The sequence below is a fragment of the Hyperolius riggenbachi genome, chromosome 9, assembly GCF_040937935.1.
Source record: "Hyperolius riggenbachi isolate aHypRig1 chromosome 9, aHypRig1.pri, whole genome shotgun sequence".
Taxonomy (NCBI): Eukaryota; Metazoa; Chordata; class Amphibia; order Anura; family Hyperoliidae; genus Hyperolius; species Hyperolius riggenbachi.
Genome location: NC_090654.1, coordinates 231,858,834 through 231,883,710, shown reverse-complemented (window position 1 = coordinate 231,883,710; position 24,877 = coordinate 231,858,834). Strand labels below are relative to the sequence as shown.

Here is a 24,877-nt window from a genome sequence, read left to right as displayed (position 1 = left end):
TATGCTGTGCGAGAGTCTCCTACACCAAGTCACATTGCACTCTGTCCACATTAACATATTCAACAATACCGTTGAATATGTTGCTTGTTGCACCATCTCCCTCCGTGTACAAGCGTAGTCACACTGCACATGCACCAGTATGGTCTGCACCTGTGCAGTAGCACAAACCTGCTTGCCTTTTCCTCCAGGCATGAGTGGCTTCGTGCTATTGCGCTAGGCACAAACTGCACTGGTATAAACATCTGCGCTTGTACATGGATGGGTGCATAGACACAAAGAAGAAGAGCGTCCCGGCCAGCAGTGCAACCGATCAATCACTCAGTTTGTGGAAAACAAGCAACAGTCGTTCTTGGTCTGTACAGCCAATTACTGTATTGCAGCAGGAAAGGGCAAGTAACTGGGTTAACTGTACTGAAAAATGGCGCAAACCAGAAGAGTAAAGCAACTTGGGTTCACAGCAAGCTTTAGAAATTAAGAACGGAGAGCAAATTGAAATGGAAAAGACATTTTACAAACATTAAAAAGTACAGAAAAATGTGCAACACAGATTCATGGGTACTGTATAGCAAGGTAAAAGGATACATAAGGTGACATGATGAGATAAACGTGTATGTACAGTGCTAAGCTTACTAATAAATATGCTGTGTTCCTTTTGTTTTTCTTTCTCTGCCTGTAAGTGTTAAACATCAGGTATGCAATTAACAGTTTCTGCCCAGGTCAAGACTGGGTTAGACTATAGTGTGTCCCTCACTGATATGGAATTACAGCCATAAAACACTTTCCTAGCAGAAAGTGGCTTCTGAGAGCAGAAAAAAGATAAAATAACTGTGTCATTGAGCAGAGACAATGAAACAGTAACAACTTAAAAAGTAGATTTAAATCTAAAAATAAAACGGTGGAATATTTAAAAAAAAAAATCGTTTTTCGGAGAAGGAGGATAGATACAACTGTTTATCTCATGAGTTTATTTTCACCTTGTGTTTCCTGTGCAAATTTTTAGCAAGAGCGGGATTTCACTTGAAGAGGAGCTACAGCTCAGGGCATGGATGGGGTCACTGAAGGCCATTTGTAAGCATTTATACTTACTGCATTAGATACCGGTCTACGTTTTTTCGCTACTGGCATTGGTGAGTCGAAATCACACTCACTGCTTGCAGTCTGGAAAGTAAAAATTGAAACAAATTAATGGAAGCTGCAATAAACACAAAAGACGCCCGTGTGCTTCAGATTCCTTCTCTATCGGGCTACGGCGCTCTGCACTGCTTACCTCCGGTGACTTGAGGGCACTGGCTATGGCCAATTTTCTTTTCCGCCTGATAACAACATCGTCCTCGCTTTCAGGGCTGCTGCCTGCGGAGAGATGGCAAACATCCCAGAACAATGAGACACTCAATGAAAAGGCAGCCGCTATAGTCAAACGCAAATCTCAACAGCGCAACTTGTTATAAGAACACATCAAGCACAGGACACAGCTTGTAGCTGTAATTATGTCACACGCCTCTGCTGTGCTGCTTGCATTTGGTAGCAAACAGTCGCATTCTGTAATAACATATATACAAAAAACAAAAACTGAAAGATATTTACAATTTCACTGTACTGAAATACTGGATACCGTATTTAAAGCACTGCTACATTTATAGATGGAAATATTCTGGAGTTGGCAATTGTCAGCACATGGCAATTTTACGGTCACTAACACCAGGGAGCTTGCCTGTTAACACATTAGCGTTTCTGCATGTGGCATGAATGGGTGCGCATAGCAATCTAACCGTTAGTTGGTGCATTAGACCCTATGGGCCCGCTCCAATTCCATTCTTCTAGGTGATATTTTCACATCCTGTATAATAAAACCCCTGTGTTTCTGCATCGTGTTTCTGCAGAGTGTGTGTGTGTGTGTGTGTGTGTGTGTGTGTGTGTGTGTGTGTGTGTGTGTGTGTGTGTGTGTGTGTGTGTGTGTGTGTGTGTGTGTGTGTGTGTGTGTGTGTGTGTGTGTGTGTGTGTGTGTGTGTGTGTGTGTGTGTGTGTGTGTGTGTGTGTGTGTGTGTGTGTGTGTGTGTGTGTGTGTGTGTGTGTGTGTGTGTGTGTGTGTCTCTTTCAGACTGCTGCCTGTGGACCTCATTGCATTGTGGGAAATAACAGCTTTTTCCAACTGCCAAGCAAGCAACATCTCCCTGTATGCATATACTGCAGCTAGCGGTGGACAACAGACGAGTGTGCTCGCATTGCTGGGGGGGGGGGGGGGGGAGGGACTATAGCCTAGAGCCCATTTTTTAATGGGCAGGCTTTTTTAATAGTCTTATCAATAAAATGCCTTTAATCTATCAGCAAGCAAGAAAAGACTTCTGTTTAGAATAACTTTTTAGCACTCGGCAATTGAAAAAGTACCAAAAAGTCTAAGATCTGCTCGCGGTGTTGTCGTTACCCCTTGTGATGCACCAGTAAGCATCAGTTTTGCACGTGTTTTTATGGCTGTGTTCACACATAAATCTGAACATTTGCAGACAACATATTGGGAGGGAGGGATCCAGCCAGCGAGATCACTGGTCAGTGATAATCGAGAGAAACTTAGACACACTTTAGATTTGCATCCAAGGAAAATCTACAGCGCTTGTGTACGTTTTATACTTCATTTAATTTCTGTATAGCTACTTACGAAAATAAGGGTTTTGAAGAAATTGTAAAGCCTGATGGAGCGGGATCTTCTTCCTTTGTGTCCGTTTACTAATTTACCATAAAAAGCTTTGTAAAATATTCATTTTTTAAAAGCAAAAGTAATAATAATAATAATAATAATAATAACGACTTAAAGGAACACTATCAAAGCAATTTTTTTAATACTCTATATTAGGGTACACATTACCACTAGTAGGGGCACTTTATTTTTTTACCCAGTTCTCTCTCACTCTCTTCCTGCTAATAAAAAATCATCCCTCATTCCTCACACAGCTCACAAATACACTTCACTGTGTCACCGCATGCAGGAGATGCTGATCTGAAGAGGTAACAGGTAGCTAGATGAGCTGTAATATTGCTTTAAAGAGAATCCGAGGTGGGTTTGAAGAATATTATCTGCATACAGAGGCTGGATCTGCCTATACAGCCCAGCCTCTGTTGCTATCCCAAACCCCCCTAAGGTCCCCCTGCACTCTGCAATTCCTCATAAATCACAGCCACGCTGCTGACAAACAGCTTGTCAGAGCTGGCTGTGTTTATCTCTATAGTGTCAGTCTGCTGCTCTCCCCGCCTCCTGCAGAACTCCAGTCCCCGCCTGCATCCCTTCCCTCCCTGCTGATTGGAGGGAAGGGACGGGGGCAGGGACCGGAGCTCTGCAGGAGGCGGGGGAGCAGCTGAGACTGACACTACAGATGTAAACACAGCCTCACAGCACGGCTGTGATTTATGAGGGATTGCAGAGTGCAGGGGGACCTTAGTGGGGTTTGGGATAGCAACAGAGGCTAGGCTGTATAGGCAGATCCAGCCTCAGTATGCAGATAACATTCTTTAAACACACCTCGGGTTCTCTTTAATATAACTAGGAGGGAGATGTGTATACACTATTCCTGACTGACTGACTGGCTTGCTGCATTCCAGGCAGCATCTACTTCATAGGCTGCTATGAGAGGCAGAGGCACTGTTTACAAAGGCATTATCAGGATCATTATCAGTCAGAGAATAGAAGACAAGGAACACACATTGCTGGAGTCTTTAACCCCTTACAACCATCTGAATAAGATTCTTTCAGCAAGGTGATTATTAAACTATACACTGAGGAGTTGATTGCAACCCCCTGTGCAGGAACATGGTCTAGCCCTTTAAGAGCCCGACACTTTTGTATCTAAAACTGAGGAAGGGTTTTACAGCAGAGAGGCAGAGCTGTGTGAGGAAGGAAATTGCCCCTAGTACTTGTGGGAATGTGTGCCGCAACATAAGCATTTAAAAAAATACTTAATTCGATAGTATTCCTTTAAGGACATACCTATAATTATAGAGTGCCGATTCTTTTCTTTAGGTGGCTGAAGTCCAGACTTTATATCCTTTGTAAGTGGATTAATGGATTTTGACCCTTGCTTTGGAGTTGCAGGGCTGCAGGCATCATACTTGGGGATAGAACGGTAAAGTGAATTGGGAGTTTTGAGAACCTCTGCTCTTGGTGTAAAAAATGAAGAACCCATGGTCTTTTCAGGTGTTCGTGAAAACGTGCCTCTAACCGGCTGTAGGGGTGAAAACATAGAAATCTGGGTTTCAGACATATTTCCAAAGGTTGAATTCACAGTTCCTGGGATCACTGGGGTGGACATGACGCCACCTTCTATATTGCTTCTTTTGGCTGGGCTCGGAGCTCTGAAAACTCTGTTTTCTTGTAAACATGGATTTTCTGCTTGTCTGTCTTCAGTGTTGTCTTCCTCTGAATGATCATCTTCCTCAATTGAGAATCCAAGGTCAAAATTGACTGAAAATAACTCACAGGAACCATTTTCAACCTCTTCCTCTGTCTGTTGCAGGTCTTCATGGATGGTTAAACAACCATTGTTTTCTTCCCCTGTACTGTCATCTGATAGCAAAGATGGATCAAAAACATTAAAGTTTACAATACTTTGATCGGGTTTGGCTAATTTGCACGTCTTGCTCACATTTAGCTGTTCAGTGTCAGCAAATGCTTCATCTTCAAATAAGTCAAAGCTATCCTCAAAGCATTCAGGAAAATCAGTTTCACCTAGTTCTCCCTGGGCTACCACATTACCTGCGCTCTGGTGAGGGCTAAGAGTCAAAGGAACATCTAATGCAGTTTCTTCACTTTTTACTTTCTCTTTTCTGAGAGCACTGCTCAGATTACAAAGTTCATCAGCCTTTTCACTGTCCACTACCCCAGTTTGGACTTTGTGGATCTGTACTAGACTGTGAAGTTTAGGTGGGTCATTTTTCTCAATGTCTGTTTCATCACTTCCAACATTATCTTGATGTTCAGAACAGCTATTTACTGAAGGGGGATCGAAATTATTGATGCAAGCTTCGTCATCATCATCATCATCACAGTTGAAAATGTCATCCCAGTGGGGATCAATTTGAGCCCCTTCAAAGTTATCCTCCTCTACATTCTCTGCGTGATCATCTTCTTGAGGAGATGCTTGGGCAGACAGTACCTTTTCAGAAAACTGTGCCTCGTCATTCTTAACCACAAAAGGATAAACTTCCATAGAGTTAGTTTGTTTTATGCCATTTTGAGATGTTTGATCATCGTGAGGTGGCAGCTTTGACGTGTTGGGGTTGTTTTTTTTGCATGGTAAAGATATTGGTGTTCTACATTGCCAAGTAGTCTCCACATCTTCAAAAGAATCAAGTTCACACAAGGATGGGGGAGAAAAGCTCAAAAATGTCTTTACACGGGATAGCATACAATTCAGAACATTCATACTTTTTTCACTGAACTCCACAGCTGGATGATGATCTTTTTTTGTGGATGCTGTATAAAACAGTTTATGTAAACCGTCAACACACTCTTCGCTGAAACTTTGGTACCCAGAGTCAACGTTAGCTGGAGATTTTAATACGTCAGTTTGGTTTCTACTCAGACGCTTTTCCAAATGTACTGGAGAACTAGGAATGGTCTTTCCACACTCTTGAATTTCCATGTTGTCAGCTGAATCGTTGCCCAGATCGCAACCTTCCCTATTAATTACTTCCACCACTTGCTCTTTTACACTGATTATTGAATCTGCACTCTCACGTTCAGTGGAACATGACTTTTTTCTCTTAGAGGCTTTGAATTCAGGTATAAAATCTTCATCATGCTCAATAATGGGCACTGCACCAGACTTTCTGCTACTTTTTGCTTTTGTGAAAGGAGTGGACTTTTCAGAATGTTTGGAACTTGGGACAGAACTTCGACTATCTCGTATTGTTTTACATGGTGGCTGAACATCAGCTTTGTGCAAACATGATCTCATTTCTTCATCGTAAGTACATCCATCCTAAAAAAAAAAAAAAAAAAAAAGTATGTATATAAATTGTAATAAAAATATTCTTAACTTTGAGTACATACACAACTTATAGCTCACACAAAAGAAACATTTGTGGGTTACAGTAAACGTTTCTGGATTTGCAGGGTTTCTTGAAGTGAACAACGATGTAAATAAGCTAATGAGGTAACCAGCTGTATCTATCCTCCTAAACCTAAAAATGACCTTTTTAGCTATCCCACGGTTTCAATTTATATTTAAACATTTACAAAGTAGATGTAATGTTTTATTGTCTTTGTTCAATAACACTATAATGAGTGTCTTGGAGCTAAAATACCAGAACCACTGACCTTTTTTTATCTATCCCCTGCTCTCAGAAGCCCTTCTCAGCAGGAAAAAGTTTGATGGCTGTAATTTCTCATCAGTAATGGTTTTGCTATAATCCAACAAGAGCCCAACAAGACAAACAGGGGTCCCCCCCCCCCCCCCATCTTCCTTGGGTGGAAATGCAGTGCTTTCTGTGAAGGTGGTGTGGCGGAGCTGCCATCTACCATACCATCCCATGCCCCCCTCCTTCTGCTGAATCGACACATTGCCCTGGCAACAGCTAAGTCACTTCAGCAGCAAAGAAGTGGGGCAGAGTAAAAACACAAGAACAGGGAGATTTTTTTCCTTTGCCGATGACTAGAGATATAAGTATGACTGTGCTGCTCCCTGCAGTAAAAATAAACAATTTTAAACATTGGGAATGCTTGGGAAAGCTTTAAAATGTTCTTTTACATGCTTAGGAGTAGTTACTGAAATTCAAAGCCAGGCCTACACCTCTCCTTATCACAACTCCCTGTGTTGATTCCCAAAGCCTCAAACGCTGCAATCTACAAAGCTGTGCCACATCCCAGCCAGTAGCAATGCCCCCTCCATTCACTCAATGCAACTGGCCTCCAATACCGGTCATGTATGTGGCCCACTACCAAAAGACATCATGGAATTGTGGGAATGCAGGCCACCATGGTAATTCAGCATTCCTCCTCCAAGCATCAAAAAGTAATCAGAACCCAAGATGGAAGCCCCTGCCTGACATCATTGCTTGAACTGTGGTGGCCTTATTATTATGGGGGGACCTCTGTTGTGTAAAATGGAGGTGGGGGATTGGGGGGGGGGTGATTTAAATAAAATAAAAATTAGGTAACTGAGCTTAAACCTAACAATTTAGCAATAAAATAAGTATTTTTGGCACATCAGTGAAAGAATATATGTATCTACTGACAGCAATAGAAAATGTTCCGGAAAAAATAAACAACTGCAGTGCAATTTGGTAGGATTATCACTACCTGGATTCTGGCATTCACCCTTGCCCTGCTTTACATCATTTACTTGTGCTCCCTTGGAAACATAAAAATACAGATGCAAGTCTGCTATATTGTGTCCATACAGAGCCTTCAAAGACAGAAAAGAAAGGAAAAGCTTTCAGCCCCACGTAAGAGTTATTTTGTGGCCTTGTGAACTGGTCTCCTTGTTAAAAAGCTTTTAAGAATAACTCTTGTGCCAATCGATGTGCGGACACAAAAGAAAAACAGAAAAGCTTAGTCTATTACGAGTCTAACAAAGACATCTGACCCCACTCACAGAGAGTCATTCTGAGGCGGCAGGAAGCACACCACAAGTTCACTAGTTTAACAAGATAATAATTTCAAAACTGTGTCAAGCAGCGCAAAGCAGAATGGACCTGGGTCCCCTCCAGTGTGCCTCAGGGACAGCTTGCTGGCTTAAAATAATCAAAGAAATAGTAATGCGCAAAAGCCACAGCAGTTCCTCTCAATGTATGGAAATGCTGTTAGGGAAGTCGAGATGCAAGTCAAACCCTGAGGCCCCGTTTACACTTAATCAGTTGGTATGCGTTAATGTGCGTTAGCATGTGTTAGTACGCGTTAGTGCGCGTTTTTTCCAGAGCAGTGCATTGGGAAGAAGATTTCAGTTAAAAACGCGTTAAAAGGAACCTGTACTGAGTAAAATTATTTAAAATAAACCCATGAGGTAACTTCAAATGAACATTACATAGTTATCTTGCCATCAGTTCCTCTCAGAAGCTCACCATTTTCTTGTGACAATGAACCCTTCAAGTTCTGAGAACATTTTGTCAGAACTGAAATATATCAGTTGCTGTCAGTTATTTATCAGTTGCTGTCAGTTGTAGCTGAGAGGACAACTGATGTGCCAAGTAATGTCTATGTTTCCCTATGGCTCAAGTGGGCGATGTTACAGTTTAACAGTGTGCTGACCAGAAATCTGTTATGGGGTAATGGCCATTTTCAAAATGGAGGACGGAGAATTCCATTGATCACAGTGGACAAACAGGACACAGGAGAGGAGAAATAGATTGATGAGTAGACTACGTGGGAGGTAAGTATGACTTGTATATTTTTATTTTGGCTTTTAATTTTCAGTTCAGGTTTTCTTTAAAGGGACTCCGAGCTCACAATAAAAAAGAAAGTTGAACTCACCTGGGGCTTTCTCCAGCCCAGTGCTGGTCGGGAGGTCCCACGACGGCGTCCTGGCTCCTCTCCAACACCCCGATCCGGAATGGCTGACAGGCCGCAGCCCGGGCGACACTCTCCCGAGTGTCGGGCTGCTCCTTCCGCGTATGACGCGGATGACGTCACACGCCGGCCGCCTCGCGTCATCACGGCGGCCGGCGTGAAAGTACTGCGCATGCGCGCTTTAATCGCGCATGCGCAGTACTTTCACGCCGGCCGCCGTGATAACGCGAGGCGGCCGGCGTGTGACGTCATCCGCGTCATACGCGGAAGGAGCAGCCCGACACTCGGGAGAGTGTCGCCCGGGCTGCGGCCTGTCAGCCATTCCGGATCGGGGTGTTGGAGAGGAGCCAGGACGCCGTCGTGGGACCTCCCGACCAGCACTGGGCTGGAGAAAGCCCCAGGTGAGTTCAACTTTCTTTTTTATTGTGAGCTCGGAGTCCCTTTAAGTGTGAACTGTAACATAGAAAAACATGGGCATTACTTTGAAAATCAGTTTTCTTTCGGTTATAACTGAGAGCAACTGATTAAGTGTAAAAAGGGCCTGGCACTGGTTCTTGCACCACATACAGTGGATGTGTGACTACATGTGGGTCCAGAGCGGCTTCCATTGGATCTGACTGCACGTAATGTGTGTGTTTCTGTCACTCAGCCAGGGCCATTTTTAGGCATAGGCAACCAGGCAGGCTCCTGGGGTGACACCTAAAGGAAAGGCAGGGCAAATCACCCAGTGTTTTATAGCATTCTTATACATAACTGCTAAATCTATTAAGAAAGGGAGGGATGGTAATTTTTACACTTAAATAGGCTCTGTGATTAGCATAACAAAGGACAACTGAACAGCATAATAATTATATTGTAGGTACTATTAATGTGCTTATTGGGCTGTAATTATTTCAGGCTGGACATAAAGGCTGTATACTTCCAACTTGAAGCCAGCCGCTCAACAAACAACATCTTTGACCCCCTACAATCTGGCTTCAAGAAGCACCACAGCTGTCAAACAGCCCTTGTGTAGATTTGCAATGACCTGCTCATGGCCAGAGACAGAGGCGAGTGTTCTACGCCAAGGGAGACGGGCGCCGTCCGTTGTGAAGTGATATTTATTGCACTTTACACACTAGTCATGTCACAGATTCATCGTCTTGAATTACTGTTGAGCTGTGGTCAGCAAGATTCCAATGCAGTGTGTTGTGAGAAAATGAAGGGGGTAAGGGGCACAGATCAGACCGCCCAACAGCTGTCTCACGTAATGGTAAACTCCTGCTCACACGGAGTACAGGTGGCAAGCAGAAGCATGCTGCAGGAATATAATCAAATAGACTCTGTCCATGGCTCCGCCTATATCCCCATGGTGACAGAAGACGGCAGTTCTGGGAGACATGGAGCTATAAAAAAGAGGGGAAGGCGAATCACCACTATTCAACATTATGGACTTAACTGGTCCATTTCTTCAATATAAGGCTCGGCTACATCACAAATGATATGGGAAGCCTTTAAGGCTACCATTAGGGGTAATTATATAAATCTAATTAGTGCAAAAAGGAAAAACTTTAACAATACATTATCTTCCCTACAAAATGCAGATACTCCAAATGAGAATACCTTTAATGACCTCATGCAAGCCAAACGAAATATCAACATACATATGACTGACATTACTAAAATCTCTGTACTGGAGTGGCAGCAATATACTTTTGAAAAAGGGGATAAGAATAGAAAACTTCTAGCAAATATAACTAGATGTCCCAATGCACAAACTAACATCCCTGAAATACGACTGCCTTCTGGTAAGATGACATCCTCCCCCAATCCAATACTAAATGCCTTCCATGTGTACTTTACCAATATGTATAAATCTACTAATAATACACCTCAGGATAATATACCACACCACTTGTGGAAATGTAACTATGCCATTCCTCTCAGAAGAAGCTACCAAGGAATTGGAGGCAGAAATTACAGAGGAAGAAATTCTAGACTCAATCTCTTCATTCCCATCTAAGAAATCGCCAGGTCCAGATGACATACCCATTGAGTTCTATAAAAAATATTCACGACTCATAGCCCCCTTCCTTAAGGTAACTCTCATAAATTGTCACGCAAACGGCCAACTTACACCTAACTTTTACCACACACATACTATCTTAATATTAAAACCAGACAAAGATCACCTTGTTAATCATACCGCCCCATCTCTCTCCTAAATAACGATTTTTAAAATATTAACTAAACTAATTACCGTATATACTCGTGTATAAGCCGACCAGAGTATAAGCCGACCCCCCAACTTTTACCCCAAAAAACTGGGGAAAATGATTGACTCGGGTATAAGCCGAGGGTGGAAAATGCATTAAGCGGACCTGAACTCAGAACTTCCGCTCTGCTCTAAAAGATATCCAACAGCATAATAACCTTTAAAAAAAACATTTTAACCTTTAAAAAAAACATTTCTTTGTAACAACTGATACAAAACCCTCAATAAATCTGCAGTGTGCCCACTTCCTGCTTTCATGGAAGCAGACATAGCATTAACATCCTGTGTGCACCCATTAACTCTCTGCTGAGACAGACACCTGAAGTACAACTTGTGCTTAGTCACAGAAGTGGAAATGAAGACAGGCTAAACCCTCTGAAACCATACAGGGTGCATGAGAGGGAATTAGACAGGCTAAACTCTCTGACAACATACAGGGTGCATGAGAGGGAATAAGACAGGCTAAACTTTGTAAATACATACATGGAGCATTTCACTCCCTCTGTCCTGTGCAAGAGTTCAGGTCCACTCAGCCAAGTAGCTCAGTGCAGCCGCATAAGCCCCGCCCCCCGCCGCCACGTGTTGTAAAGTGGTACGATTGCTACCTTGTTTTCCCCCACGCTCCGTGTGCTGCCTCATAGGAATATGTCCTGCAGCCCTCTCTATCCCGTGTCCCGGTCTGGGTATGCAGAGCTGCGGTGTGCGGTGCGTGCGTTTCACTTACCGATGCACGCATTGATTCCTCTCCAGGCCAGTCGCAGGCTCCTTGTTATGACGCCCTCTAGTGGCGCCTCTTATCATATGCATCACTGGAGGGCGTCATAACAAGGAGCCTGCGACTGGCCTGGGGAGGAATCAAATGCGTGCATCGGTAAGTGAAACGCACGCACCGCACACCGCAGATCTGCATACCCAGACCGGGACACGGGATAGAGAGGGCTGCAGGACATATTCCTATGAGGCAGCACACGGAGCGTGGGGGAAAACATCGTACCACTTTACAACATGTGGCGGCGGGGGGCGGGGCTTACGCGGCCACATTTAGCTGTTACATTGCGGCGCAAGATGCAGGGGAGGGGGGGGAGCGCACCACAAAATACTATTGACCCGTGTATAGGCCGAGACCCCCACTTTGGGGGCATTTTTTTTACCTCAAAAACTCGGCCTATACACGAGTATATACGGTACCACCAGGATCATCAAGTTTATTACGGAAATTATAAACCCTGACCAAACAGGGTTTATGCCAAATAAAACAACAGACATCAATCTTAGGCGCATTTTCACTCGTATACAATCCTCCACCAATCCAATTCAGTAGAATGGCCATACCTCTGGGCCGCGCTGGGGAAATTGGGATTTGGTCCTAAAACTATATCCTGGATTCAGACTATATATAAATCCCCTTTAACTCAAATAAAAATAGGATCAGAGGTTTCAAATCAAATTTTGCCATGGCTATGGAACCAATCGCAACAGCCCTAAGGCAAAGCTCTAATATAACTGGATTTTATGTTGGTGGGCTGGAGAAGAGGGTATCCCTGTACGCTGACAACCTTGTCATATATTTGGCGGATCCCAATGACTATTTCAGACGCCCTTGAAATATTTTCTACCGTTGCTCCATTTACGGGTCTAGAGGTAAATTAGTCCAAATCAAAACTTCTCTTAAACTCCACCTCTATCCCTCAGGCTCCAATGGAAATTATTAGCAAAACCAAACATTTGGGAATATGGATATCTAGCAGTACCGATAATTTTATAACAGATAATTCAACTCCACTACTTCAATATACTAAACAAAAGCGGGTTGGCAATGTCTTTCCCTTTCCTTGATAGGAAGAATCAATTTAATCAAAATGAAGCTTCTCCCGAAACACCTTTATATTTTTAGAAACTGCCCAGTCTGGATACCGCGGAAATTCTTTTCACAGCTAAATTCCATTTTCACAAGCTTTATCTGGTATAATAAAAACCCTAAAATTTGCCTTAAAAAGCTACAAAGGCCGTGGACAGAGGGAGGTTTAGCTTTCCCTGACCGTTTTAAATATTTTTTAGCATGCAAATTGGTGGCTTACGCAAGACCCTTCCAACATCTCTATTATGCTAGATGCAGCAACCCTTGGCTCCCTTGAAGCCCTTAGGCAAATATTGTATAGAGGTACTAATGCTCCATACCCCTTAACTCCCAACATGAAAATAGTTATCAAAGCATAGGATATTGTCCATTAATTGAATCGCTCCCCTCAAAACAAATATTCCCCCAAAACTCTGATATGGAATAATCCAAAACTGCCCAACTTCTATACAATTCCAGACCCCATAATTTGGATATCTAAAGGAGTAGCCCACTTGGAACATATTGTTGAAGCTGGAACCCTGGCAGAATTTAATTCTCTCAAAGAAACTTTTTCTCTCCCAAACTCACACTTTTTCAGATACATACAACTCAGACATGCCTGAGGTACCAATTCACTTTCACTCCTCAGTTAAAAGATATATTACAAAAAGAAAATTATAAAAAAGCGTCATCAGTAATCTACCAAAATATTATTTTACTTACTGAACCGCATATCACTCTATATAAGCAGCCTTCGCTCACTCTCATTCCAACCTTAGATGATGAGAAGTGGGAAAATGTGTGGATCAAACCATTCACATATCTCATAGCAACTCGGGATAGACTAATCCAATACAAAATCTTACACAGAGCCTAACTGACTCCTGCAAAATTATCTAAATTTTATATGACTAAACCAGTCCTCTGCTGGAGATGCAATGCAAAAAACGTGGATCTAGATCATGTACTATGTTACTTCTGTATGGAAAGCTTTATGTGAATATATTTCTCACATTACGAAAATAAAAACCCCTACCGATCCCTATTACTGTATATTAGGGGATACTACCAAAAAACACACACACACACACACACACACACACACACACACACACACACACACACACACACACACACACACACACACACACACACACACACACACACACACACACACACACACACACACACACACACACACACACACACACACACACACACACACACACACACACACACACACACACACACACACACACACACACACCTACCTAGAGGTTGTCCTCAGGAATTTAAAAAAGTATGGGGACCATGGACCAGAAATAAAGATAAGATACAAGTCAATCTTTGGTGTAGCGGCTACACAGGTAGGCAACAAATAATACACTGATGATAACATATCTGCCTTATATAGTGACTATACTTTGTAGTAAATGCTTTAATTAATCTACAAAGCTACGGATTAAAGTTGTGATTGGATGGGAGGAGGGGAGGGCATGGAGATACCCAACAGAGTCAATCTGTCTAGTGGAAGACATGTGCATGTTCTTAAATGTTGATTGGTTAAGCTCACCTGCGAGTGAACAGTTGTTTGACTGTTTTTTTGTGTGTGTCAATATAAAATCAATAAAAATAATTAATTTCTCTACACTTCCACAACTCTGGGGTCAGGGATGATATGGCGTGACAGTAGGATCCTTTTCCGGTGTTTTGCAACTGCACATCCTTATGTGACCCATAGGAAGATGGCTGCCATCGACCTTAAGTAGTCAATATGATCCATTTTTACTCTATACAGCAAAGTCCCCGTTATCCGGATTTCAGGTAACCAGAAGTCTCGACTAACCAGCATGCCTGAGGGATAATGGGGGCCTTTTGTGGGGGGCTCTCTGTGGGTGCTGGCAGGCTTTTAAATACTGTATATACTCGAATACAAGTCGACCTTGTGTATAAGTCGACTCCAATATTCAACCCTCTTAAGCTGGAATTTTTTATTGACTCAAGTATAAGTCTACCCCGCAAAGTTAATGGCTGTAGTTGGGGCTCAGGAGGGGTTAATGACTGCACTGCATAGAGTATTGCAGCCATTAACCACTCCTGTCCCTTAAAGAGACTCTGAAGCGAGAATAAATCTCGCTTCAGAGCTCATAGTTAGCAGGGGCATGTGTGCCCCTGCTAAAACGCCGATATCGTGAGGCTAAACAGGGGTCCCTTCACCCCCAAACCCACCCCCGCAAACCTTGGTCGTATAGTTGGTCGTAAATCTTCCCTTCCTGGAGGCAGGGCTAGCGGCTGCAGCCCTGCCTCCAGTCACGTCTATCAGACGCGCATCGCCGCCTCTCCCCCGCCCCTCTCAGTGAAGGAAGACTGAGAGGGGCGGGGAGAGGCGGAGATACGCGTCTGACAGACGCGCGTGGGGCAGGGCTGAGGCGGTTAGCCCTGCCCCAATGCGGAAGCGCTCCCCCGCTTTACGATGGGGATTTGGGGGTGAAGGGACCCCCGTTAAGCCACGGGATAGCGGCGTTTTAGCAGGGGCACACATGCCCCTGCTATCTATCAGGTCTGAAGCGAGATTTATTCTCGCTTCAGACTCTCTTTAAGTGCAGCCAATACCTCCTCCAGTCCCCTAAGTGCTGCAATTATTCTCTCCCTTTTACACAGCCCAGTATTTCTCCCCTGCCCCTTTCCTTGTTAATTGTTGTGGCCAGGACTTTCAGACCTGTGTTTTCTTGGCATTTCCTTTCCTCAAGGTATCACTTAACACTGGGTACATTACTGCAAATGGGAATGTCACCATTAGTCACACATTATTCAGCGTGCTCAGTGTTGCCCGTGACTCATGTATAAGTCGAGCCCTATACTTTTATGAAGTGAATCAGACCTGACCTTCTAGACTTGTACTCAAGTCTATACAGTACTTGCCGTGCTTCCAGCGATGGATAGCAGTCTACCTCTATCTCCCAGCGGGCTCCTAGCGATCTGAGCCCGCGAGGAGATAGAGGGAGAATGCCAGACATCACTGGAGCCTCGGTAAGTATTTCAAGGGGGAGGATTGTGCTATTTTGGTCGGTTACTCAAGCAACCAGCAAGCACATGTATCTGGCATCAGACGATCCCTGTCATTCCTGGATACCGGGGACTTTGTTGTACTAATGTTCCCACATATAAGTAATTACTAAGGCACGTAGGTGGTAATGCTCCTCCTTTATAGCTCCATGTCCCCAAGAGCTGATGTCTTCTACTACCGTGGCAACATAGGCGGAGCCTTTTTGACTATATTCTCACTTTATACTTCAGTTTGCCAAACGGACCCTGCATGAGCAAGTGTACTCCATGACGTGTCAGTCAGATCTTTGCCCCGCACCCACCTCCTCTTCTCACAATACACTGCATTGGAATCTTGCTGACCACAGCACAACAGTAATTCAAGTTGATGCATCTGTGACACGATTGGTGTGTAAAGTGCAATAAATACCACTTTACAACCGATGGTGCCCGTCTCTCTCGGTGTCTTTGAGATATTAATTGTGTTCATCCTTCAAACTTAACAGAAACCCCATTACCAGGGCTGTGGAGTCGGTACAAAAATCATCCGACTCCTCAGTTTATGAAACCACTGACTCCAACTCCTTAGTCTAATACTTACCAGGGCAGTGGATTTTGTACAAAAATCATCTGACTCCGACTCCCGAATCAAAATTGCTCCGACTCCTCGACTCCACAGCCCTGCCCATTACTGCCCAGGGCGCCGTTAAAGCGGACCCAAATCAAACATTTTTTAATTCAAAATAGTTAGTTGCACCACTCTGACACACACAAAGGTAAATAAACACTCCTTCAAGCCTATGAGCATTTCAATGCATGCTTTTCACCCTTCTCTTTTCATAACTAGGGTTATACAGGTGGCAGCCATTAGCAATTCCTCCTTTGCCGCACACCTCCTACTCCACCAGTCTGCCGGATTCTGTCCCGGCAATATGGAAGGAAGGGAGGGGTTCCTCCAATAAACGTAAAATATTTTATATTTGTCATCAGGCAGCTGAAAAAAGGCTATTTATTATTATAATTTACAAAACAGATTTTATTTCTGAAATCTTGTATTTTTAATTTGGGTCCACTTTAAATAAGTCTGGTTAGTGCACATACTTTCACGAATACAGCATCCAATACATTGCATGCATTCTTATATCTTCTGCAATCAGGGATAGTCAATGATAAGCAAATAATTCCAAGCTCATGCACGATTAGCACATTTTTTATTAGCTTGAAACTGGGCCAATCAAGTTCCATTTTAGTGGGATTTGACTGGTCCATTTTGAAGCTGCATATATTTGCCTACAAACGTATAATTTTGTACCAACTTGGAACAATTTGCATCTAACTGACCATGAGTTTTGCATCTAACTGCAATAAGTTTTCCCTGTAAGTTTTGGATGACCATATTCAACACAGAGCGTTTCCTTTTCCTGTGGGTATGGATTGCGGAGTAGCATATTAGCAAGAGAAGACGTGTTACATCTTTATGATACAGTCATTTCTTGCAGGATACCTTGGTCTACTACTTTGACTGATTTGGCTGCAGTAGTCATCTTAAAGGAGTTATCAGCCAAAATACTCTAAATGAGCTTTACTCACATGGGGCTTTCTCCAGCCCCTTGCAGCCAAATATCCCATGCCGACCGCTCCGCTCCCCGCAGCTGCCCCGGTCTCCGTTCTCGGTATGCAGGCCAACCGTGGGGTCGGCCTTACTGCGGCTGTGCAAAGCGCCGCTGTCAATCTGGGCTGCGGCGAACTGCGCATTGACGGTCGGCCTGCATACCGAGAATGGACATCGGGACAGCGGCGTGGAGCGGAGGGCGTGGGATAGTCGGCTGCAAGGGGCTGGACAAAGCCCTAGGTGAGTAAAGCTCATTTAGAGTATTTTGACTGATAACTCTTTTAAGGCTCATACACATGTCCAACAAAGTGCAGGACCAACATCACATGACAACAGTCTACACGACTTGTATTTCCTACACACCAACCAAGCGACAAACTGATTTGCATACTGCGTAATGACGGACTGCACGATATGGCCCGATTCAAAACAAGCAAGTCTTTCAAACGTCTGTACACACATGGCAACTGCCCAATATTAGCCCAACAGTCGTGTGAGTTGATCTGCCTGATCGATCGGGTAAACCACATCACCACACGTTATCAGTCACTTGTCTAGTCATTTGCCACATGTACACATGCCTGATTGTCGTCCAACATATCAAAATCAGACAATAATCAGGCGGTTTTTTTGGACATGTATACAAGATTTTAAACCTACTGAAGCATGTCCAGGCCAATTCAGAGGAGATAGTGGGTCCATCCATTGTTTCATTAACAGGAAGAGAAATGCCTATTCTGGAAACTGTAGGAGGACCTCAAACGTCAGACAAGTTTCACGATAACATTTAAAAAAGAAATCATCCAATTTTTTTTTTATATATGCTTGGAGTTCTGGGTTAATTCAAATTTTAAACACTTTAATTAGCATTTTTATTTTAACTGTTCAGAATGTGGTGTAGTACTCATTACTCCATAATTCCAAATGATGTACAACATACTGTGGTGTGTGTGTGTACATACCGGATATATGTAACTCTGTAGACTGGAACAGGCACAGGGTCCTGAGCTTCACTTACCTCCTCTGCTCTCATCTGTTCAATCAGCTCCATCACAGCAATGAAGTTTTTACAGCGAGCGGAGTGATCCACAGTATTCGTTGGAAATGGCTGGTTCTGCCACAGTTTCCACTCCGACAGGGAGAGCTCTCGGATGCTTCCAGACGCAGGTTCCTAGGATATGTCATTGCACAGAACAGCAGTTAGGCTATATATTACTTATATAGTGATGACATATTTGGCAGTGTGTTCCTAGAGTCTACAGCGATTGGAGGGGGGGGGGGGTGGAGGATATGTCTACGAAATGGGGGGGGGGGGGGTTACCGTAGCACCTAGACAAAACCCATGCACACCTGGAAGACATACAAGCTAGTGTTGGATATTAAATACGGAGAACTCTATAACAACAAAATATTTGTAAAGCATGTTTCTCCCTGAGGACCCAAAGCACATATGCCTGTCTCACATCAGTACATAGAAATGTGTACAGGGGTTTTCAAGTGCTCCTCCTCCTCTGAAAATTTCACTGCTATGCAATCAATAAAACTTCAAATCAAGCAATTCCAATCAGCCCAATTAGAGAAAAGTCTCCGGTGGACGAGACAGCTATTCTTTGAGAGGGGTAATAAGCCCCATACTTTATTAGCCCGGAAGCTTAATCCCAAAAATGCTCAGACCCAAATCTATTCTATGAAAGATTCTCAAGGCACTATCCATTACAATCCCTCTCGAATAGCTGAAATCTTCACAGATTACTATAAAGGGCTATACAACCTCCCAGGTCATCACAACACTCCCTCGCCCGAAGCTCACTGCTCAAATTTTCTGAATAGTTTGTCCTTACCTAAACTCTCAGACGCTCAATTAGCAACTCTAAATTCACCTTTCTCAACGGAGGAATTTGAGGAAGTCTTCAAACACTTACCTTCTTCTAAGACCCCAGGGCCAGACGGTCTATCCTACAAATACTATAAGGTATTCAAGCCTACCCTACTACCTTACCTAATCTCCCTAGCCAACAAACTAATGTTGGGCAACCACCCACCTGACTCCTTTTTGAGATCACTAATTACCACAATCTCTAAACCAGGTAAGGATCCCTTGGTCCCCCAGAGCTATAGACCGATCTCCTTATTAAACTCAGACCTAAAAATCATCACAAAAGCAATGGCAAATAGACTCAATCCCATCCTGGTCTCCCTTAACAACGATCAGGTTGGATTCATCACAGGTCGCCAGGCTGGAGACAATACAAGAAAGGTAATCAACCTGGTCGAACTAATGGGGGCCTCTCGAAGACCCTCTCTGCTACTGAGTTTGGACGCCGAGAAGGCCTTCGATAGGCTCTCATGGCCCTTCCTCTTTGCTGTCCTAAACCATCAAGGTTTTTCAGGCCCATACCTTAATTTAATAAAAATTCTTTACTCCAATCCCAGTACCAAGGTCAAACTCCCGTCAACCTCTCCTTCCTTTTTCCCCATCAGGAATGGCACAAGACAGGGGGTGTCCTCTGTCTCCTTTATTGTTTGCTTTGAGCATTGAACCCCTGGCTTGTGCCATTAGAGAAAATCCGGACATTAAAGGAATCACCCAAGGTAAATGGGAACATAAAATTTCCCTCTTTGCAGATGACGTCCTCCTTACGCTAAGGGAACCCATCACCTCCCTCCCAGTCCTCCAAAATCTACTGCTTGAATTCGAAACATTATCAGGGTACAAGCTCAACCAGGACAAGACCGAAGCTCTCCCCATAAACATCCCAACTCCCCTCCTAGCCTCACTCCACCAATCTTATCGCTTTAATTGGAGGACTCATTCTATGAAATACCTGGGTATTAATATAACATCTTCTTATGGTACCCTCTACAAATTTAACTACCCCCCGCTCATACGTACTATCATACAAGACCTTCGGAAATGGACAAAATTTTCCATTTCCTGGATAGGTGGCCTGTACTCAATCAAAATGAACGCGTTACCCCGCATATTGTATCTCTTTGAAACTCTCCCAGTAGCTGTCCCATCCTCCCAATTGGCCCTTCTCCAAAAGGAGATTAACAACTTTATATGGAATCATCAAAAACCTAGGGTCTCTAAGTCGGTCATGATGGCTCTGAGGGACCAGGGGGGTCTAGGTCTCCCAAACATCTCTCTTTACTATAAGGCCACTCACCTCCGTCAAATCACTGAATGGGCTGACTTCCGGGTCCAGACTAAGTGGGCCCTAATCGAATCCACTCAGGTCCTTCCCTTCTCATTAGCGGCTTTTATATGGACTCCTAACGCACAACCACCTCCGGTCTCTCTTGGTCTTCCTTCCACTAGATTCACATTAAGCATATTGAACAAAACCGCCACAGAGAAAAGACTACTCTCTCCTTATAGAATGCAGCCAATCCTCGGCAATCCCAAATTCAAACCAGGCCTCAATTCTCAATTTATGTCTAGATGGTACTCCAAAGGTTTTTTCAGGCTACAGGACTGGTTCCAACCCCTCTCTACAACCTTTATGACCTATGATCAAATAACTGAACGTATTCCCCCCTCTCCTAAACTGCTCTTTGAATTTACTCAAATCTCACACTTTCTGAGATCCCTAATACCTAGATCCTCAGACGTTAGCCGCCTTACAGCATTTGAGGAACTCTGTATCAATAGGGGCCATCAGAAAGGTCTAATTTCACAGATATATGTAATGCTTTCTACAAACTCCCACTCTCTAACACCAACCCATGCCTATATGGGAATCTTCCCTCTCTCTAACTATCTCGCTGGAAGATTGGGAATCTATCTGGCAAAACGCTAAAGACTCCTCCATGTGTGTGCAAATCAAAGACAATATCTATAAGATACTCTTTAGATGGTACCTCACCCCAGCCTCCCTCTCTCGTATCTACCCTGGATCTTCTGATCTTTGTTGGAGGGGATGTGGACTTAAAGGGACGATAGAGCATATTTTCTGGACGTGTCCCCTCCTGACCCCTTTTTGGACAAAAATCCAAGACCTAATCCTACGAATTCTAGACATTACTGTACCAATGGATCCCCTTTTTATGTTACTAGGCAAATCTGTCCCTCAATCCCGCAAATTTGATAGAATTCTCACTATTAGAATCCTCACAGCTGCTAGACTCTCAATAGCCTCCAATTGGAAAAAAATAGCCCCTCCCGACATATCGGAAGTTATAGCAAAACTTAAATGGATTAAATTGATGGAGCAACTAACAGCTTCACTACGGGACACAGAGGACAGATTTCGTAAAATATGGGACCCATGGGACAATCATATTGACGGGGATTGACTGCATAACAAATAATAGAGATCTGCCTCTCTTATATTAGGGCTCTGCTTGGTGATTCATTTAAGCTCTAACCTAGGTCCTATCAGAACAAGGAACCAACCTATCCCATCACTACTCTCATACATGCGGATCATTAACTTGATCTCCAAGAAGCAGAACGCCTATCAGAACACTTTCTACTTCTCCCCCTAACCCCCCTGGCACAGGAACGACTACCAGTTTTCTTTATCAATAACTGTATGCCTTTATCCCCTTAACCCTTCTCTCTTTCACAGGTTAAAGCAACCCTACGTCATATATTGGACTAAACAATTATATAAATGAATATTCTCCGCTCACTATCCCAAATGTTTGGAATAATCATTTTTGAACTTTAACTCCACACTTTTTTCCACATTGAACCAGAGAAATCCTGTTAAATGCCTCACATGCATACAATTATGTAAATAGCTGTCATCTTTGCTACATGTTTCCGCAAGTTTATATGCAGATCCTTCAACTGTTTATGTCTGTTTCATCTTTGAATTAATCAATAAAAACAGTGTTACCAAAAAAAAAAAAAAATGTGTACAGGGGAAAAAGTCAAGTGATCATAAATGCCAGACTAAACAGGTGGCTTTTTAGTTTTGATGTAAACCTCTCCAGGGTAGGAGCTTTCTTGATTAAGTTTGGCAAGGAATTCCAGAGGGTAGGGACAGCATGACAGAAAGCTCTGGCTCCATAGGTTTTTAGTTGGAGTCTAGGGGTGTTCAAGTTATTTGATCCTTTTGATCTGAAGTTGTCGGAGGTATGACGCAATTGCAACAAATCCTTCAGGTATCCGGGGCCTAGGATGTGTAGGGATTGGAATGTTAGCATGCAATTTTGAAAAAGGAATCTCCATTTTATGGGTAGCCATTATATTGAGCAAAGGGATTGTGTTATGTGGCTATGGTGGGCTTGGCTTAAACCTCGGTTTAAATTGATTAGTCCATTTTCAAACTGCATACATTTGTATCAACTTTTTTTTTGATCATCCCCAATGGCTATCCAGCCTTAGCTCTATAGAGGTCATCAAATAAATCTATTTCTGTTGACAAGTGACACCAACACAAAACCATCTGAAAGTGATGATCACAACATCGGAAGCCAAGATACAACTCTCTTCTAGTGAAGAAAATGATCTGGAATTTGCATAGGGTGCGTTTCACCATATGATGTAGTCAGATTCAACCCACACAGACATTTCATGATGATGACCAACTAGGGCAAAGATTTTCTATTTTGAAAAATTCGGCGGGCCAATGGTAAACGATTGGTACAGCGGCTCACAAGCACCCATTAGACTACACACAACTGTCAACAGTCACAGGATCCTTGATCATTACTTTGGAGAGAGAAAGAGAAGGTTAGATTTCAAATTCACACAGGTGTTTCCTGAGCTCTGTTGCCATTTTGAGACATTTTTGGGCACTAGATTTTTATTTTGGATATCTCAAATACTTTGCTTCACTTTCCCACAATGTATAGGTGGCCACTAACGGTACAATTTGCCGTTTCCAAACTATTTTTCGAATGAATCTTTGGGACCACTAATGGACAAAAAATCTCCTAATCAATCTAATCAGATTGGTAGGATTAATCCAAAAATTGGATCGATTTCATTAATCTGATCGGATTGGTTTGGTCAGCAAATTGTACCACCTTAAGGAACATAGAGGCAGTCAAATCTGAGACACTATCCACCATAACCTTAGAAACCTGGAGCTTATAAGTATATGGTGACATTTGCATGCATCTCTTCACACAATTTGTTCCTTGTAAACAGTACCCAGATGGTGCATGGAAGGCATTTGTGTAAAGAGGGCATTAAACGACATCTGTAGTAAGAAGATTACAGAGGCTGCCATATTTACAGTAGTTTGCAAAAGTATTCGGCCCCCTTGAAGTTTTCCACATCTTGTCATATTACTGCCACAAACATGAATCAATTGTATTGGAATTCCACGTTAAAGACCAACAAAAAGTGGTGTAAACGGGAGAAGTGGAACGAACATCATACATCATTCCAAACATTTTTTTTACAAATCAATAACTGCAAAGTGGGGTGTGCGTAATTATTCAGCCCCCTTTGGTCTGAGTGCAGTCAGTTGCCCATAGACATTGCCTGATAAGTGCTAATGACTAAATAGAGTGCACCTGTGTGTAATCTAATGTCAGTACAAATACAGCTGCTCTGTGACGGCCTCAGAGGTTGTCTAAGAGAATATTGGGAGCAACAACATGAAGTCCAAAGAACACACCAGACAGGTCAGGGATAAAGTTGTTGAGAAATTTAAAGCAGGCTTAGGCTACAAAAAGATTTCCAAAGCGTTGAACATCCTACAGAGCACTGTTCAAGCGATCATTCAGAAATTGAAGGAGTATGGCACAACTGTAAACCTACCAAGACAAGGTCGTCCACCTAAACCTACAGGCCGAACAAGGAAAGCGCTGATCAGAAATGCAGTCAATAGGTGGGAGGAGGCGTCCGTCTCCTCAGATATTTACTTTTTTTTGTAGGTAGTTTGACGCCTCGGGTTCTCATTAATATATCGAATCAAGAGAAATGTCGTTCATTTTTGAAAACTGGAGATCCCCTGCTCTAAACAGTTTCACTCTCTTTGCCGCTAAGAATTCAAAGCGACGTACTCACTGGTATCCATTATCTAGCAAGGACAGAATATCTAGGTCTGCCAAATCTTATCCTCCTGGGTGCAATTTTCATAACTTCAGCTGCACACAAGATAAGAGAGACTCTACATGATGTACACATCTCTCAGCTGCAGAGATCTGATCACCAGCCTGACATTCCTCAGAGATACAAGGCAAGAATAAGCAGCTCAACCCACCACACGCTAAAATCGCTGATATCCAGTAGGTCGTGAAACAAAATTACGGGGATACTTACCATAATGGCATCTCGATCTTTGAATAGTTCAAACTGTGTTCTGGGTAGAATGATGTCGGTTACACCATCTGAATCTGTCAGGCGATATAAACGGTTCCAGGTCTCAGACTCTGCAGGTGTGAGAAGTCCATGTTCTCTTACTGTGTCTTCCTTATTAAAGAACACAGAAGATTTTCGGTGAACCAGACTGGAACGGCGGTCTTTGGAGGTTGACTTAGCACTGTCTTTGGCATCATAGCTTCCTTGTGTGATGTACATTTTGTGCACTGTTGGGTTTAATCCCTCTGGAACCATGCGAGGACTTGCTTGGTTGAGGTGAAAAACTGAGTTATTTCCCATGATAGCCTTGTAAATGCTTCTCTTGTTGCTCTGACTTTGATTATAGGTCTGTAGACAACAGAAAA

At 43.2% G+C, this 24,877-nt stretch overlaps 1 protein-coding gene across 1 annotated transcript in view; it reads right to left on the bottom strand.

The window, feature by feature from the left end:
• The window catches only part of FANCM (FA complementation group M), a 257,273-nt gene that overhangs the window by 29,144 nt on the left and 203,252 nt on the right, over window positions 1-24,877 (bottom strand). Inside the window, exons 11-15 of the mRNA XM_068254157.1 lie at window positions 24,474-24,860; window positions 18,264-18,416; window positions 3,977-5,969; window positions 1,268-1,350; window positions 1,087-1,158 (exon numbers count right to left, since the gene is read on the bottom strand). Coding sequence (XP_068110258.1) covers window positions 1,087-1,158; window positions 1,268-1,350; window positions 3,977-5,969; window positions 18,264-18,416; window positions 24,474-24,860 — 2,688 coding nt within the window. The remainder of the gene's footprint in view (window positions 1-1,086; window positions 1,159-1,267; window positions 1,351-3,976; window positions 5,970-18,263; window positions 18,417-24,473; window positions 24,861-24,877) is intronic.